Source organism: Lepidothrix coronata, unplaced genomic scaffold (assembly GCF_001604755.1).
Source record: "Lepidothrix coronata isolate B3197 unplaced genomic scaffold, Lepidothrix_coronata-1.0 Scaffold423, whole genome shotgun sequence".
NCBI classification, from domain to species: Eukaryota; Metazoa; Chordata; class Aves; order Passeriformes; family Pipridae; genus Lepidothrix; species Lepidothrix coronata.
Genome location: NW_016690603.1, coordinates 1 through 13,246, shown reverse-complemented (window position 1 = coordinate 13,246; position 13,246 = coordinate 1). Strand labels below are relative to the sequence as shown.

At 48.2% G+C, this 13,246-nt stretch overlaps 2 protein-coding genes across 7 annotated transcripts in view; one reads left to right on the top strand and one right to left on the bottom strand.

Moving 5' to 3' along the window:
* The window catches only part of RASSF6 (Ras association domain family member 6), a 62,776-nt gene extending 60,253 nt beyond the window's left edge, over positions 1 to 2,523 (top strand). For all 4 annotated transcript variants that reach the window (XM_017839474.1, XM_017839476.1, XM_017839477.1 and 1 more), the window contains 3 exons: positions 446 to 564; positions 651 to 748; positions 1,471 to 2,523. In XM_017839474.1, the coding sequence (XP_017694963.1) occupies positions 446 to 564; positions 651 to 748; positions 1,471 to 1,546 (293 nt within the window). In that variant the 3' untranslated portion in view covers positions 1,547 to 2,523. The remainder of the gene's footprint in view (positions 1 to 445; positions 565 to 650; positions 749 to 1,470) is intronic.
* Positions 2,524 to 3,551: 1,028 nt separating this feature from the next.
* LOC108509875 (alpha-fetoprotein-like) lies at positions 3,552 to 12,986 on the bottom strand. Of its 3 annotated transcripts, XM_017839472.1 has the most exons (16): positions 11,407 to 12,986; positions 9,983 to 10,109; positions 9,547 to 9,607; positions 9,219 to 9,354; positions 8,846 to 9,048; positions 8,192 to 8,339; positions 7,702 to 7,799; positions 7,252 to 7,381; positions 6,946 to 7,160; positions 6,678 to 6,810; positions 6,025 to 6,122; positions 5,594 to 5,732; positions 5,082 to 5,305; positions 4,657 to 4,789; positions 4,473 to 4,533; positions 3,552 to 4,014 (listed from the first exon to the last, which is right to left on the bottom strand). In XM_017839472.1, exons 1-15 carry the CDS (start codon positions 11,563 to 11,565, stop codon positions 4,474 to 4,476), a joined length of 2,064 nt encoding a protein of 687 aa, XP_017694961.1. In that variant the 5' UTR covers positions 11,566 to 12,986; the 3' UTR covers positions 3,552 to 4,014; position 4,473. The 3 variants fall into 3 exon arrangements, with proteins under 3 accessions (XP_017694961.1, XP_017694960.1, XP_017694962.1); XM_017839471.1 differs by having other exon boundaries at positions 4,473 to 4,789; XM_017839473.1 differs by lacking the exon at positions 4,473 to 4,533.
* Positions 12,987 to 13,246: the final 260 nt, after the last annotated feature.

The following is a 13,246-nucleotide window of genomic DNA, read 5'->3' as shown; positions in this document are numbered from 1 at the left end:
CGTCCCAGACCTCTGTCCTCATTTGGGCAGTGTGGGTGTGGTGTGGCATTTTGGCTTCTCCAGAGACCCCTCAGATGTGTATCCTCTGGAGAGGAAAAGCGGAATGATTGTGTTGTGGGCCCTGTCAGCTGAGAGTTTTGGATCACAGATGCTGAGTTCAAAGTACTCGTTTTTCAGTGGGAAATGTTTACTTCCACAGCAGTTTAAGTTCTTTAGGAAAAAAGAGATTTGATCTTTATTAAAGGGAATGCCTGAAAGAGTGGAAGCTAACTGAGGGGGAACGTACCTTAAATGGCACAATATTAGGGACCTGTTAGGTATCTGGTAATTGCACAGCAGTCAGATAGGGTTGATCTGTGTCAAGGAAAAAGGTTCCTGAATGCAGGAGGTACAGAGAGGCCCTGTGGTGTGTTCTGTGTGTCATGACATTCCTTATAAATCCCAGAAAAGAAGCAGCTGAGGAGTGGAGACGTCCCCTTGCTGCACAGGCTGCTGCAGGGGCCCTCGGAGAAGATTGCCAAGTTCTTTCTCATGGATGGGGACGTGGAAGAGATCAGCAGTGACGTGCGTATATCATCAGCTCTGGTAGCTCAGGGGGTTTTTCTCTGTTACCATGAATAGTAGTGCATTTCTTGTCTTCTCCCTGGTAGGTTGCTCAGTACATTCCATTTCATCTTCCCTTTTTGGAATCAATTTTGCATAGAATAAATGAAGAGGAGAAGCAGGAGATTCAACAGACAATGGCAAGGTAAGTGGAAGTAAAATGAGGGGGGGTCACTGAGTCCAGGGGAATCTGTACAGTGATGGGCTGGCTCATGAGGAGAACACGTGGATGTAGCAGTGTGCAGGTACAACACTGCTGGGACTGCTGGAGAGATGGGTGGGATTTATAATCCTTCCCCTGCGCTGTATACCCAGCTGTTCTGTTAAAGATTACAGAATAAATACTAACTACACACACAGTGGGGTCTTTTCAGAAAGTTTAGACCCTCAGAGTCACTTCAGTTTATTGTGTTTGTTTCTTGAGCCTTTACAAGCCTCAGCTTGTACTTGCTGCTGTGTATTCCACTGGAAAGAATAAATGCAGTACACACTGTGGTACTATTTCGGTTCTGTAGCATTTAAGCCACACTGGTGCCAAATGTCCCTTTAAAACGTGTGGTAAATGACAGGAATTCCTGTGACAGTAGCTCAAAATGCCCAATAGGGACAAGCCAGAGAGGCTTCTGTATTTGTGAGCAACTGGGTCCTGAGGCCAACAGCAGTGAGAGGCTGCAGTACCGTACCATGGATGATGGGCTGATAATCATGTTGAATCAAAGTGTACAGGAAATATATAAAAAAATAATAAGTAACACCTGCCATTTTCTAGTGGGAAGCTTTTCACTGCCCTTTGACCAGCTCATTAGAACTTGGGTTGAATCTTTGCAGGATCCTGTTACTGAAATGCATTCTCCCCCTCCATCTCAGGTACCTGAAAGAGAAGCGCCTGATACGGCAACACCTTCGCAGTCGAACTGTTAGAAAAACAGAGACCACGGTTTGATGGGAACGGCCCCTCGGGAACAGCCCCCCTGGGTGTGCAGAGGGGCAGTCGCTGTGCTGCTTGGTTCTGGGGGCTGGGACTGAGGAGCCCTTCAAGCTCAGGCTGTGCAGAGTGAGGGAGTTTCTCCCGAGCATTAAACAGCCGAAACTGCCCCCACTGCTGCAGCGCTGGGATGCGGGTTGGAACCACCTAAGGAGATGCACTACATCCCCCAAACAACAGATGCTGAATCTGGCTTGGAACTTAGGGAAAAATATGCCCTGAAAAGCCCGAGGCTTTAAACCCTGCTGATGTACAACCCGTTACCAAGAGGCTGGCATAGGAAAAATATTGCAATAACCACTGTCTTCATAGAAAATATGCAAATTAAGTATATGGTTATCCCTCTATTAGAGAAATGTGGAATTGTACTAGCAGAAAGCTTTTCAGTAGAGGCAAGTGGCAGAAGGTATTTATGTATTTAAGACAGCAGGTAGGATTTTCACTTAACTTATAAAATATCCACGCGAGATGCCTGAAATCCCACTGGCTTCATGTTGGTAGAGGCTGAACTTGCTTAAGCTTTGAGCTACGGTTAGAAAAAACATAATTGGCAGCCTCCCACATACAAGCTGCTCAGCTCTTAACCACGAGAGGGTGTTTATCCCTGAAATACCTTGTGAAATGCAAAAGAAGAACTGTCACTGAATACAGGTGGGTCCTGGAAGGCATCTCAGTAGTTTTTGCTGCTGTAGTAAGTGATTCCGTGGTTCTTCCAGTGTTTTCTGTTTGAAAGGGAATGGAGAAGTGCTCAGGGAGAGGCTGAACGTCATAGCCATGGAGGGTTGGGCTCGTGGCCTCCCCATGGATGCAGTTTGGGTCCAGCTCGGCCCCAGGTAGGGCACAGCAGCCAATGCCAGGCCCTGTCTGGTTGAGTTGTGTTGGATATTGGAGCTCAAATTACAGAGATGCAAATAAAATAAATCGTGTGCAGTTGATGTTCCTCCTGCATTAGCCGGTTGGTTTTACCTGGTATCTGTGACTTACCTCAGCTGCCTTTGCCTTGTGCAGGTAACAAATAGCGAGGGAGGAAATGAATGAGGAGAATGTGTTGTCTACAAATCACGTGGAATAAATCAAATTATAAAACTTTACACTGCGTGAGATCATGGTACTGGGATGTGAATTCAAAAAATGGAGGTCGATGTGCTGATTGAAACTGCTCTGGCTGGGGCAAGGGGGTACAGTTTATAATCCTACCTAGGAAAATATTAGGGGCAAGGGAGTACAGAGAGGAGAAATAAAAATAATTCAGCAGTTAAGATGTAGGCATTAAGTAATAGCTGCCTTAGAGCTGCAAATAAAAGTTCCTTGAAGCAGCAGAGTGTGCACCCAAGTGGAAATGTTGGAATATTAAATATTCGTAATTTCTTGCACAGCCCATATGGAAAAGAGGAGGTGTTTTCAAGCAGGTTCTCCAACCCTCTGTGTACGTCCACACTTCCTAAAATGAGCTATTTTTGCCACCATCTGATGTTCAAGACTTGAATACTGTTTATTTCCCTTATCCTGCTGAATTGGGACTGAAAACTGCTGGAAGATAGCTCTGGAACATGGCACAGACCAGGTGCAGTCGCCCGGGATTGGAGGGTGAGTGAAATCAGGCTGTGACTGTTGTGGGGTTGGTTCTTTGTGAGTGCAGTGCTGTCTAAATGAACCATTTCTGACAAATACAAGAGCGGGGAAAGAATTTATTCCAGATTATTGTGGGACATTCGTGGTAGCACAGCAATGACACATGGGTGACAGAGGAAGTGGGGGTCCCTCTTGCATTTGGGCCCAAAGCCATTAATCACAGAGACAGTCATTAAAAGGCTTACATCTTACCTGAGATCTTACATTTCCCTGCTGACCAGGTGTTTCAGCAGTCCCTCTCCTGTCCTTTTTGGGACATTTTTCTTATTTTTTTCTCTCTCACCTTATTTGAGATGCCAGAGATAATGTTTTTCTCTGTTTAAAGGTAACTTTACAATGCTCCCGAGCAGCCCATATTGGTGAGTGCATGTGCTGTAGTTCAAGGCCAGTGTTATAAAAATGCAAAAATAATTATTCAGTGATTAAGTTAGAATGGTTACAGGCAGATTTTCTTAATTTGATCTCATTTGCACTTATGCTTTATAAGCTTAAGATTTAAAATGCCTTTGTTTTGGTCTGTGACTATTTGGGGTAATAAAATAAGATTGCATACCAGGAGATGGTGGCCACAGCCAAAACCTGAATTTTCATCACTTAACTGATTGTTTTGGTGGAATTACTTAAGGGCATGCAGCCTCCCTCTAGATTAACCTGGCTTTCAGACACTTGGTTTGGTTTCAATGCTCCCTGTGCAGTTTGTGTCACTTCCTGTCATCCAGCGAGGACCTTCCCATGGGCTGTGCAGCTCCTTATGCTGACAGCATTTTCTCACTCCTTTTGATAAGCTCTGGACCCTGGAAAAAAGGAAGATCCGTGTGAGCAATAGCGTCAGGAGGGCGCTTGATGTGTTCGTGACACGTTCAGTGAGGTGGCAGCAGCAGGTCCCGTCCTATAACCTCGGCAGGGTGGGCACTACACTGTGTGCAGAGCACAGATAGATTTATCACTGTGCAGGATGCATTTTGCATTTGCTGCTCAGCTCAGGTGGCCTTAGATTTGCTATTTGTTGGAAAAATACTAAAATACAGTTCTGGTTGGAATAGTTGGTAGAATCTTTTTGCCTGTGCTGTTCAGGTGTATCCAGAGGTGGGCATTCTTTATTAATAAAAGAAAATTTTCTGTATTTTATCTTTTAAAGCAAAGACCTATGAAAAGAGAGAACAAGGCTTAAGGGTCAAGGATGGTTTGTTAAAGTTCAGTTAAGGAATACAGCAAAGAGGGGGAGGTGAGAAGTAGGGAAAAGCAGATTTACCTCAGGGTAAAGAGGAGCCAGAGCAGCTCTGGAGTATGAAGTTGAGTGGGCTGAAACAGCACTGGGAAGGCAAGAGAGAAACAGAGGCAGGGAGATAAACAGGGAAAAGGCTTTGAGCGAGAACCTGAATATAGCCTTTCTCTCCCTGTTGCCGAGGAACTGTGGCTGGACACAGAAGCCATACCTCTTTGAGGAAACAGGCCTCGGGGTTGGCCTCCCTGCAGCACCGTTCCCTCATGGCAGTGAAGGCGGCCGTGACGGAGCCCAGCTGCTCGGGGCTGATCTGCGGCTTGTACTTGAGGAAGGTGACGAGCATCCTGCAGGAGAGCAGAGCTCTGGGAAGTGGGAGGGGAGCACGCGCTCACGGAGCTTCCCTCCACCCCAGGCCTGCAAACGCCCGTTCTGGTCCCACCCGCTGCCTTCCCACAGCTTTTCATCCTTGTTCACCACCCAGACATGGATTTCTGGCCGGGAGCAAAGCCGTGCCCTGTTCCCCTGTGAAATGAAGCATTGGTGCCCGGTTTTGGAGTGTTCCAAAGGAGAAGGCGGGACAGTGGGCATGGGGAAGGTGAGCAGTGCCAGGGGTAACAGCAAACCAGCATGTCTTACTCCTGCTTCCTGTGCTGTAACTTCTCCTCTTCCGAGGTGCACAGGTCTCCATGGAAAGCAAACAGGCCCGGAGTCAGTGCTAAGGGCACGTAACTCTCATCGATCTCCAGTTTGCCTATGCAGGGCCTCCTGAAGGCATAGGAGCTGCTGCAGCAGCGGCAAACTCCGGGATTTATGGGATCAGCCAGGTGTCTCCTACAGATTTCCCCAAGCACGAGATCCAGCTTTGCCAAGAGAATGAAAAAAACAATGTTATGTTACTTTTTCATGTTCAAGAATCCCTGAAATGCACATTGCTCACAGCGAAGTTAGGAAGAGAGGAATTTAAGTTAAACCTGGTTTGAAGGATAGAGAACACTTGATATTTTTACTTAATGCTGACTTCTGTCAGTGCAGAACCAGCTGGGATTTTTGCAAATGAACATTTATATGCGGTTTTAGGGACCAGCAGCAGAATTTCTGGCAGAGTTTCAGCAAAAAGTAGGACCCAGATACCAAAGGGAAGCACTCACGTGTTCCTCGGCACAAGGCAGCAGCTTGTCCTGGCCCAGCTGGCAGCATTTGGAGCCGATGGTTGTCATTTCCTTGGTGAATTTGATCAGCTCCGCCGATGTCAGCTGAGGCATCTTCTTGGTGAAACTCATGAGGAGCCTGAAATGACAGATTTTGTCATGTTGGTGGTTTTGTTTCACCAGGCAGTACTGAGCAGCCTCTGCCTTCCCTGTGGAGTGCTCCAGCCAAGCCCCATGAAACACTCCTTAGTACAAGGACAGGACTAAGCCTGGTGTTTCTAAGTCCGGGTGGGCAGGTGTGAGGCTGCCCTGTTTGTGTGAAGCCATATGTTGCAGCAGTGCCTTTAGCCTGGCCTGTGTGAGCCGTGTGGTGTTACCCCAGGACTGTGCCCAGTGGGAGCAGGGTAAGGAAGCGCAGGAAAAAGTAATACTCGTTTTGGAAATAGTAATCTCCTTTCTCCTTGTAAATGTCACAGCTTGTCCTCATGACACTCTGCGTTTCGTAAATATGTTTCCTCAGTTCTTCCTCCTGAAAAAAAAAACAAATGAATTTGAGGAAGGGGAATGCGGAATGTCCTGAGTATCTACAGCTGTCTCTCACCTGATATGGACCCCCTGGTTCTAATGCCATTTCCGTCTGAAACCCCTGTAAACTGCCCGAATGTGGTAAAATGTCCACGTCCGTTCCCCATGACCTGGAAGGCCGTGTCTGAGACACCGGGCAGCTCCTGACTTCAGGTATTATAGGGCCACTGTCCTGATCTCAGACAGTGACCATAAGCATCTTTACATCTGGGAGAGGGAACTGGCACTGCTCAGGAGCAGGGCCCGCAGAAGTGTTAGCTCCGTCCGTTTCCCTCTATCTCCATCTGTCCGTGTTAAATTGCTTCGCAATTAAAGATTGCACGGGCTCTGTGGTGCTTTTTCCAGTTGGGAATCAGTCAGGCTTTGCAGGATTTGCTGGGATTGTTACAGGAGCTGTGACTCTGGAGGTGGAGCAGGGGTATTGGCATTTTAGTCACGGCCTGACATGCCTGGCCCCCTCCATGTGCTGTGAGGAGCCCGAGGACCCAGCAGCACCCACCCCTCTGCTGCGGCAGCCACTGGGAGCCCCGGGGCTGCAGCACTCCCGCAGCAGGTCCTCGTAGCCTTTGCCAATCCTGAGAAGCATCTGGGCAGAAAATTCCGGGTGTCTCCTGGAATATTCATACAGAAACCTGCAATATGAGGAAGATCAGGAATTAGGGAGAAGCCAAAACAGCTGCCCTTGGGTGGGAAGGACAGCAGGAGGATTTCAGAGTGGGTTTGTCCGGTGGAACAGGGAGAATTTCACAGAGGAAGCCCTGTGTTACCTGGCTAAGTGCATGTCTTTTTCCTGGGCAAAACGTTCACATATTCCTTTGTCTTCAATGAACTCCCTGACGTGGGGGGACAAGCCTGCAGGTTTGTCATCGTTTTCCACGTGGAGGATGCATTCGCTCCTTTGTAACAGGGGCTTTTCACAGCACTGCTGGATCCGGCTGGACAGGACGTGCTGGCTGCTGCACACGTAGCGCAGGATCTCTTCCTGTGCACGAGAAAGGGAAGCTGAAAATCTGAACCCTGCAACAACAAAGGCATGAAATGTCTGCAGCCACACGAGTGTGAAAGGGCTTTACCCTGTCCCGCATGCAGCCCAGCGTGTCCCCGCGGCAGCAGTCCTTGTGCATGTCGGCCACGGCCACCACCAGTTTGTGAACGGTCACGAAGTCAGCTTTGGGGAATCTTTGGCTTATCTGGGCAAGCTTCCTACGAGGAAGGAAAATAGTTACTGTTTATATTCACAGTGGGAGACTGTGCTAGCTATCATCATTTTTTGTGTGGAGAGGTTGTCTAACTTTGATCATAGAGAGGTGTGGTTGGTTCAGACTTTGGGATTAGATTTTGGAATCTCTTGACAGTTCATAAGGAAATGGTGATGCTGCCACACACAAATCTGAATTTCTACTCTGTCTTCCTTGTTAGATGCTACTGGTGACCTGCACATAAACAGGAGAGGGCTGGTACTCAGAGTCACTGTGGAGACACAGCTTTATTTCAAAATAATAATAAACATGGGGAAGACTCACAGAGCCTTTAAGGTCCTTTCTCCAAACTTCTTCAGGATTCCACAAGTGTGTTCCTGCCTCAGGGAATCTTCTTTTATCAGCTTCACCACCTTCGGTGCCTGGCAGAAAGAAGGTGCAGCCACAAAATTGGAAGAAAATGAAACTGAAACTACAGTGGTGACAGTTTTTAATTTTTTAATTTTTTTTTAATAGTGAGAGAAAACAAGCTGAGAGCTGTACAAGTTGCAAGATGTAACTGTTGCACTTGCTGGTTAGTCACCAGCATTTATTAAGTGCTCTGTGAAAAGAAAGCAGAACCCTTCAGACAATAGTTGAGTGCTTTTAGCACAGGGGGTGCTCCAGAGCAGCCTGATTTCAGCTTGTGCTTAACGAGGGGAATTCCAGTATCAGGCTCAGATGTTGAAAAAGAAATGCTGATATATCTGCCTCAGTATCTGTGTAGCTGTAGCAAAGCTACACATTAATAACCTCAAATTCTGTGGTGGAATACCTGTCTCTGGAAGCATTCCTCCATGTGATGGGAGGGGCCTTCAGCACTTCCACAGCAGTTTTCCATCATCTCCTCATACTGCAGCGCCACAGAGAGGATTGTTGGGGCATAGAGGAAGGGATGCCTTCTGGAAACTTCATAGATAAAACTGAAACCAGAGCAAAACATCTTTAGTCTCAGGGTAAGTTGATAGCATAATTATAAAAGTAATAAGATTATAAAAGCCACTAAAGTTATTGGTTTCCTGACATAACAAACAGCTGCACCGTGTGGTGTTTATCTTGGAAAATTCTGGTGGGGCCAACGTTTTCCTGGAAATTGAAGTCTCAAATCCTGCCAGTTCTGTCTTAGAGGCAGCACAACTCCTGCTTGGCTTCTAAGGACTAAAGAGAGGCCCTTGGTTTCAGGTGAGTCCTTTGTATAGAATACAATAAACCAGGCCAGACTGATTGTCGCTGGGAGATACAGTCAAAGCAGGAGGTGGCAGAACATGCTTTATAGAACAGCAATTACTGCTGGTTGAATTATGCAAATAATTCACATTAGAAGAAAAATCATTATGAGAGAGGCAGAACTTTCTGGTTGCTGCTGCATTTGCTGTCCCCAGCCCATAGCTGCCACATCCAGGCAGCCAATCTGTGATTTATTACTTACTATCCTGTTAATGGCTGTCCATGCTGTGAATGGTTTCTGCAAGCAGCTTCAGCATCCGGCCTCTCCAAAGGAGAGCTGAACCCTCGTGAGGAGTTTTTCAGGGAGAGGAAGCAGTCATTTCTTTCGGGATCCTTTTTAGCACAGCAGTCAGCAGACCGGGGAAGGTTTTCCTCCTGGCATATTGTATCGAGGAAAATCCTGTCCTGTGAAAAATGAGAAGTTCACCTTTAGAGAGGGGAGAAGGAGAGTCCATGAGCCAAGTGTACGTGTGCAAGGAGGTCACGTCTCTCGGTAATGGATTCGTGCCTCTGGAAGAACTCATGCCAGAGCTCTGGAATGACAAGCCATCCCTGGAAAGCATAACTGAGCTTACCAGAGGCTTCAGGCAGTCGGGGCTGTCGGTGGCCGCTGCCGCACACCTTCTGGCCAGGGCCGTGACCCCCTCGGCCATCGCGGCCGCTCTGCCCAACGTCCCTCCCGGCACGTACTGGGCAAACAGGATCAGGGCACTGCGGGGGGAACACACAGTGTTAAACCTGTTCCTGGCCACCTGCAAACTACTTACAGAGCTCTCTGGTGAGAGGCAGTGAGAGGATTTGTACCACCCCGGTCCTGCATGGGTGAGGGGTAGGGTTAGGGCTCATTCCCAGTGACACAAGGCTGTGCAGTAGCAGCAAATTTGCTTTACCTGCACAACTTACATGGCTTTAAAATTGCTCTCCTGCAGCTGAGAAAATCGTTGGCCAATGCTTGTTTTTTCCTCTGGAAAACAAGATCATTAGAATAAGAAGTGTTCACTAAATGCTGTATCAAATACCTTTTTTTTTGTAGCTCAAGTGTTTCTAGGAGGGAAAATTTCCCTTCAATACATTTCCTCTCAAGTTTTCCTTCTATACACTTCCTCTCAGTAATCCCTTCCCCTCCTGCACGCTGCAGAGATTCTCAGGGAATTAGAAGCAATACACTTGGGGCTGATCACACCAGAGTTATCCAGGTACACTTTTGCTGTACACCTTTGTCCCATAAGAAAACCCCCATGAAGAACTGTGGCCACGCGAGCCACCAGATAACCACGTGTGCTGAGTCCAGCCAGCAGTGTTAAACAAAAAATAGAGGAAAAATACGAGATGTCCTTACCTATGTCCTGAGAAGTTCTAGGCAGGGCTTTGGCTACTCTAAGGCTCACCAATAAAATGACATAAATGATTGTTTTCCAGTCCATCCTGTCAGATTTTGGCAGGGGCCTGGGGTGAGTTTGCTTCATCTGTGAAAGGCAGAAAGAATTAAGGGGAGGGTGGTACTTTTATACTCTCCCAGATGATTCCTGGTTAATCAAAACCCTTTTACTGTCAGATTTCACATTAGTCCTTTGAGAATACTCCCACAATAATTAGACATGCTCAGGATGATGAACTGACCACCTTGTTGCAGAGGAAGGACCTTGAGGATTTTTTTCCCCCTGAAATTTAGACAAATAGACATTTTCTGCTTATCACACCTCACACAAGAAGTTAAACATGCTGGGCTTTTTATTGTGCACACTTATCTCTACTTAGAGATTGCTTAAAGGTGATTGCTGTGCAGAAAATGACTTTGGAACACATTAGTGACTGGAAAAATCCCAAGTTCAGCTGTTACCCTGATATTTCTGCATTGCCTCCTTGCTGTACAAGCTCTCTCCTGCTCCCAGCTCCCAAGGAGTCATGGAGAAAGGCTGAGTGATGTACCCCCACACACATAACATTTTTGCAGCATTGATGATTACTATCAAAATGTCTATGAAATTTGGAAGAAAATCAACTCCGAAACTGTAGGATAAAGGGGGAAATTCTGGTTAATACAGATGTTTTACTGATTTTTTTTTTTTTTAGAAGTATGCTGTAAGCATCAGCAGGATAAAAAGACAAAATTTTGGAGATAGAATGGCTTGGGAGAGCTGCAGTTATTGGTAATACAGAGGTAGGTGGGCAAGGACTGTATTTCCACATATGTGATCATCACAGAATCCCAGACTGGTTTGGGTTGGAAGGGACCAGCTTGCTCCAAGCCCCGTCCAACCTGACCTTGGACACTTCCAGGGATGGGGTACCCATTTGAACCCTCTAAATTCAATGTCTCCAGCGCCCCTTTGCGTGCTCAGCAGGATGGGTAACTGCTTTTCACTTTCCTTGGAAAACCCTTGCCACTCTTGGGATGGTAACTGGGCTGTGTACAGTGAACATTCCTTTGCAGGAGGGAAATGTGTGGTGTTTAACTGCAAAGCAGTGTGGTGAGGATCATTTCCAGGAGAGGCCCTTCCACTTAGTGCGTTCAGTGCAATGAATGTCCTTCTAGAGGCTCTGGAGCGAAGTAGTTATTACCCCTAAGAGGGAGGAAGGAAGTAAGACTTCATCCTGGGCGGTTCTTGATATTGGGAGGGGGATCTGCAGCCCAAATTTAAGTGTGAAAGCTTTAAAGGAGTGCTGTTTGTAGGGGCTGCAACGTATGTTTGTTACCAACACAACACGCTGGGAAGCAAAGCCTGGGTGCCAGCTAATTGTGAGAGCATAAAATGAACCTACAGCATCTGGAATAGGAGATGTAAGAAATTCCTCAGGTTGAAACCCTTCTCCCCAGCCCCAAACTCCCCTGCACCTCCAAAGCAGAACAGCCCTGCTTTTATCTCGGTTCCAAATCCGACTGCAGCTGAAGTGGACACGGCAGAGTACAAAGGGTGACATTTACAGCCTGTCCTTGGCCTGCGTGGCCCCGGGCTGGGATGGTGTGGCCCAGAGAAGCCGGGCCTGGTGTCCAAACAAGTTATCTCAGCACAAATGGGGGTGCAGGGACCTGCTGGCTCAGCACGGGTGGGCAGGGCAGGGAATGGCTCTGCCTGCCACAGGGAGCAGGAACTGGAAAAACGTGCAGGTAACTGGGCAGCGCTGAAGTGGTTAAAGAACACTCTGTACTTGTGCAGCTTTGGGTACAGCTGCAGGTGTGCTTAGTCCTCTTCCTTCTCAACTCAGACTCTACAAGGGAAAAAGGAAAGTCAGGCCATCAGAAACCAGCCCAGATGGACAAAAAATATCAGCTGTGGAAAGCCACAGCCCAAAAGAGAGCCTGGGAATACAAGGACTATTACTCAGCATGGGCCCAAAAGCTCTTGTATAGTAATTTTCCAAACCACATCAACACTGAGGCTTAAGATGCTACTTTAAGTGCTGCAGCTTGGCTGCAGAGCTCTGTCTTTATGGCAGCTGGAAGACACTGTGACACAGGAGGGAAACAGCTGAGTTCCTATGGATTGCAGACATGGGGGTGGGATCCAGGGAAATCAATTCTCTAGACACGTGGAGCCCGGACTATCGGGTGGAATCTCGCAGCCGATGGACCGAGGGCGCCGCCTGACGAATTCTGCCCAGTACTGCAGGAGGTGCAAGTACCGACGGTTCCCCCAGTAAATGCCACCCAGAACTGCAGGCTGAGAGTGACCCGAGGGCGATTCCTGCCGAAATCTCACCGGACCTGTAGGCACAGTATCCTCAAACATTTCTCCCCGGTGAAAAGAACCTGGAACTGCAGACGCAATGCCCCCAAACATCTCCCCCTCGCAAATAAAGCCAGGAACCGCAGCCACAGCACGTCTTGAGGGCGTTCCCTGCAGGACTTTTTGGAATTCGCCAGGTGGTGCACTCGGTTCGCGCTCCTCCTGCAATTTCGGGGGTATTTCGGTGCGGGCCGCGCTCCGCGCTCCCTTTCCCTCCGCAGTCCCGCCCGTTTCGTCGGACAGCGCCGCGGACTTAGTTTTTTTTCTGAGCTTCAGAAAAGCACTACCCACCCTCTGCTTTTGAGCCCTAAAAGCACAGCACTTAGGTGGGTTTCTTTTTTGGACCTGGGACAAAGCAGGACTTAACCTGCACTTCGAGGGCTGAAACTGTGGGACTTGGTCTTTTTCGGAGCTTCACAAACATAGGGCTGTGCTTTTGGGACCCAAAATCCTGTTTCAAAACGTGACTGGATCCCTCCCTGAGCAGCCCGGTCCGACCCCATCGGTGCCCGTGGCCTGTGGGCCGCTGTAGTTATTTCACGGACGCTGCCATCTCGCGTCCTTCTGTTGCAATTGCAGCCTCTCTGACAGGCCTTTGACACCCTCGGGCTTTGTTCTCGCTGTCCAGGCCGTAGGATTAGTTCTTTGTAGTGCTGAACCTTTCTCGTCTTGGATGACTTGTTTTTTAGCCTCGAATGCTAATTCCAAGTGTATGGAAATCCCCCGCACTTGGGAGCTTGCGGCGCTCGGGATTAAATCTTGGCTCTATGATGTTAAAACTGTGGCCGAGGGGCGGTGGCCGAGCAGGGCCAGCGGCGGTGCCGGACGGGGCCGGCCCGGGGGTCCCTTCCCCGCGGGGTCGCAGCCGCGGGACC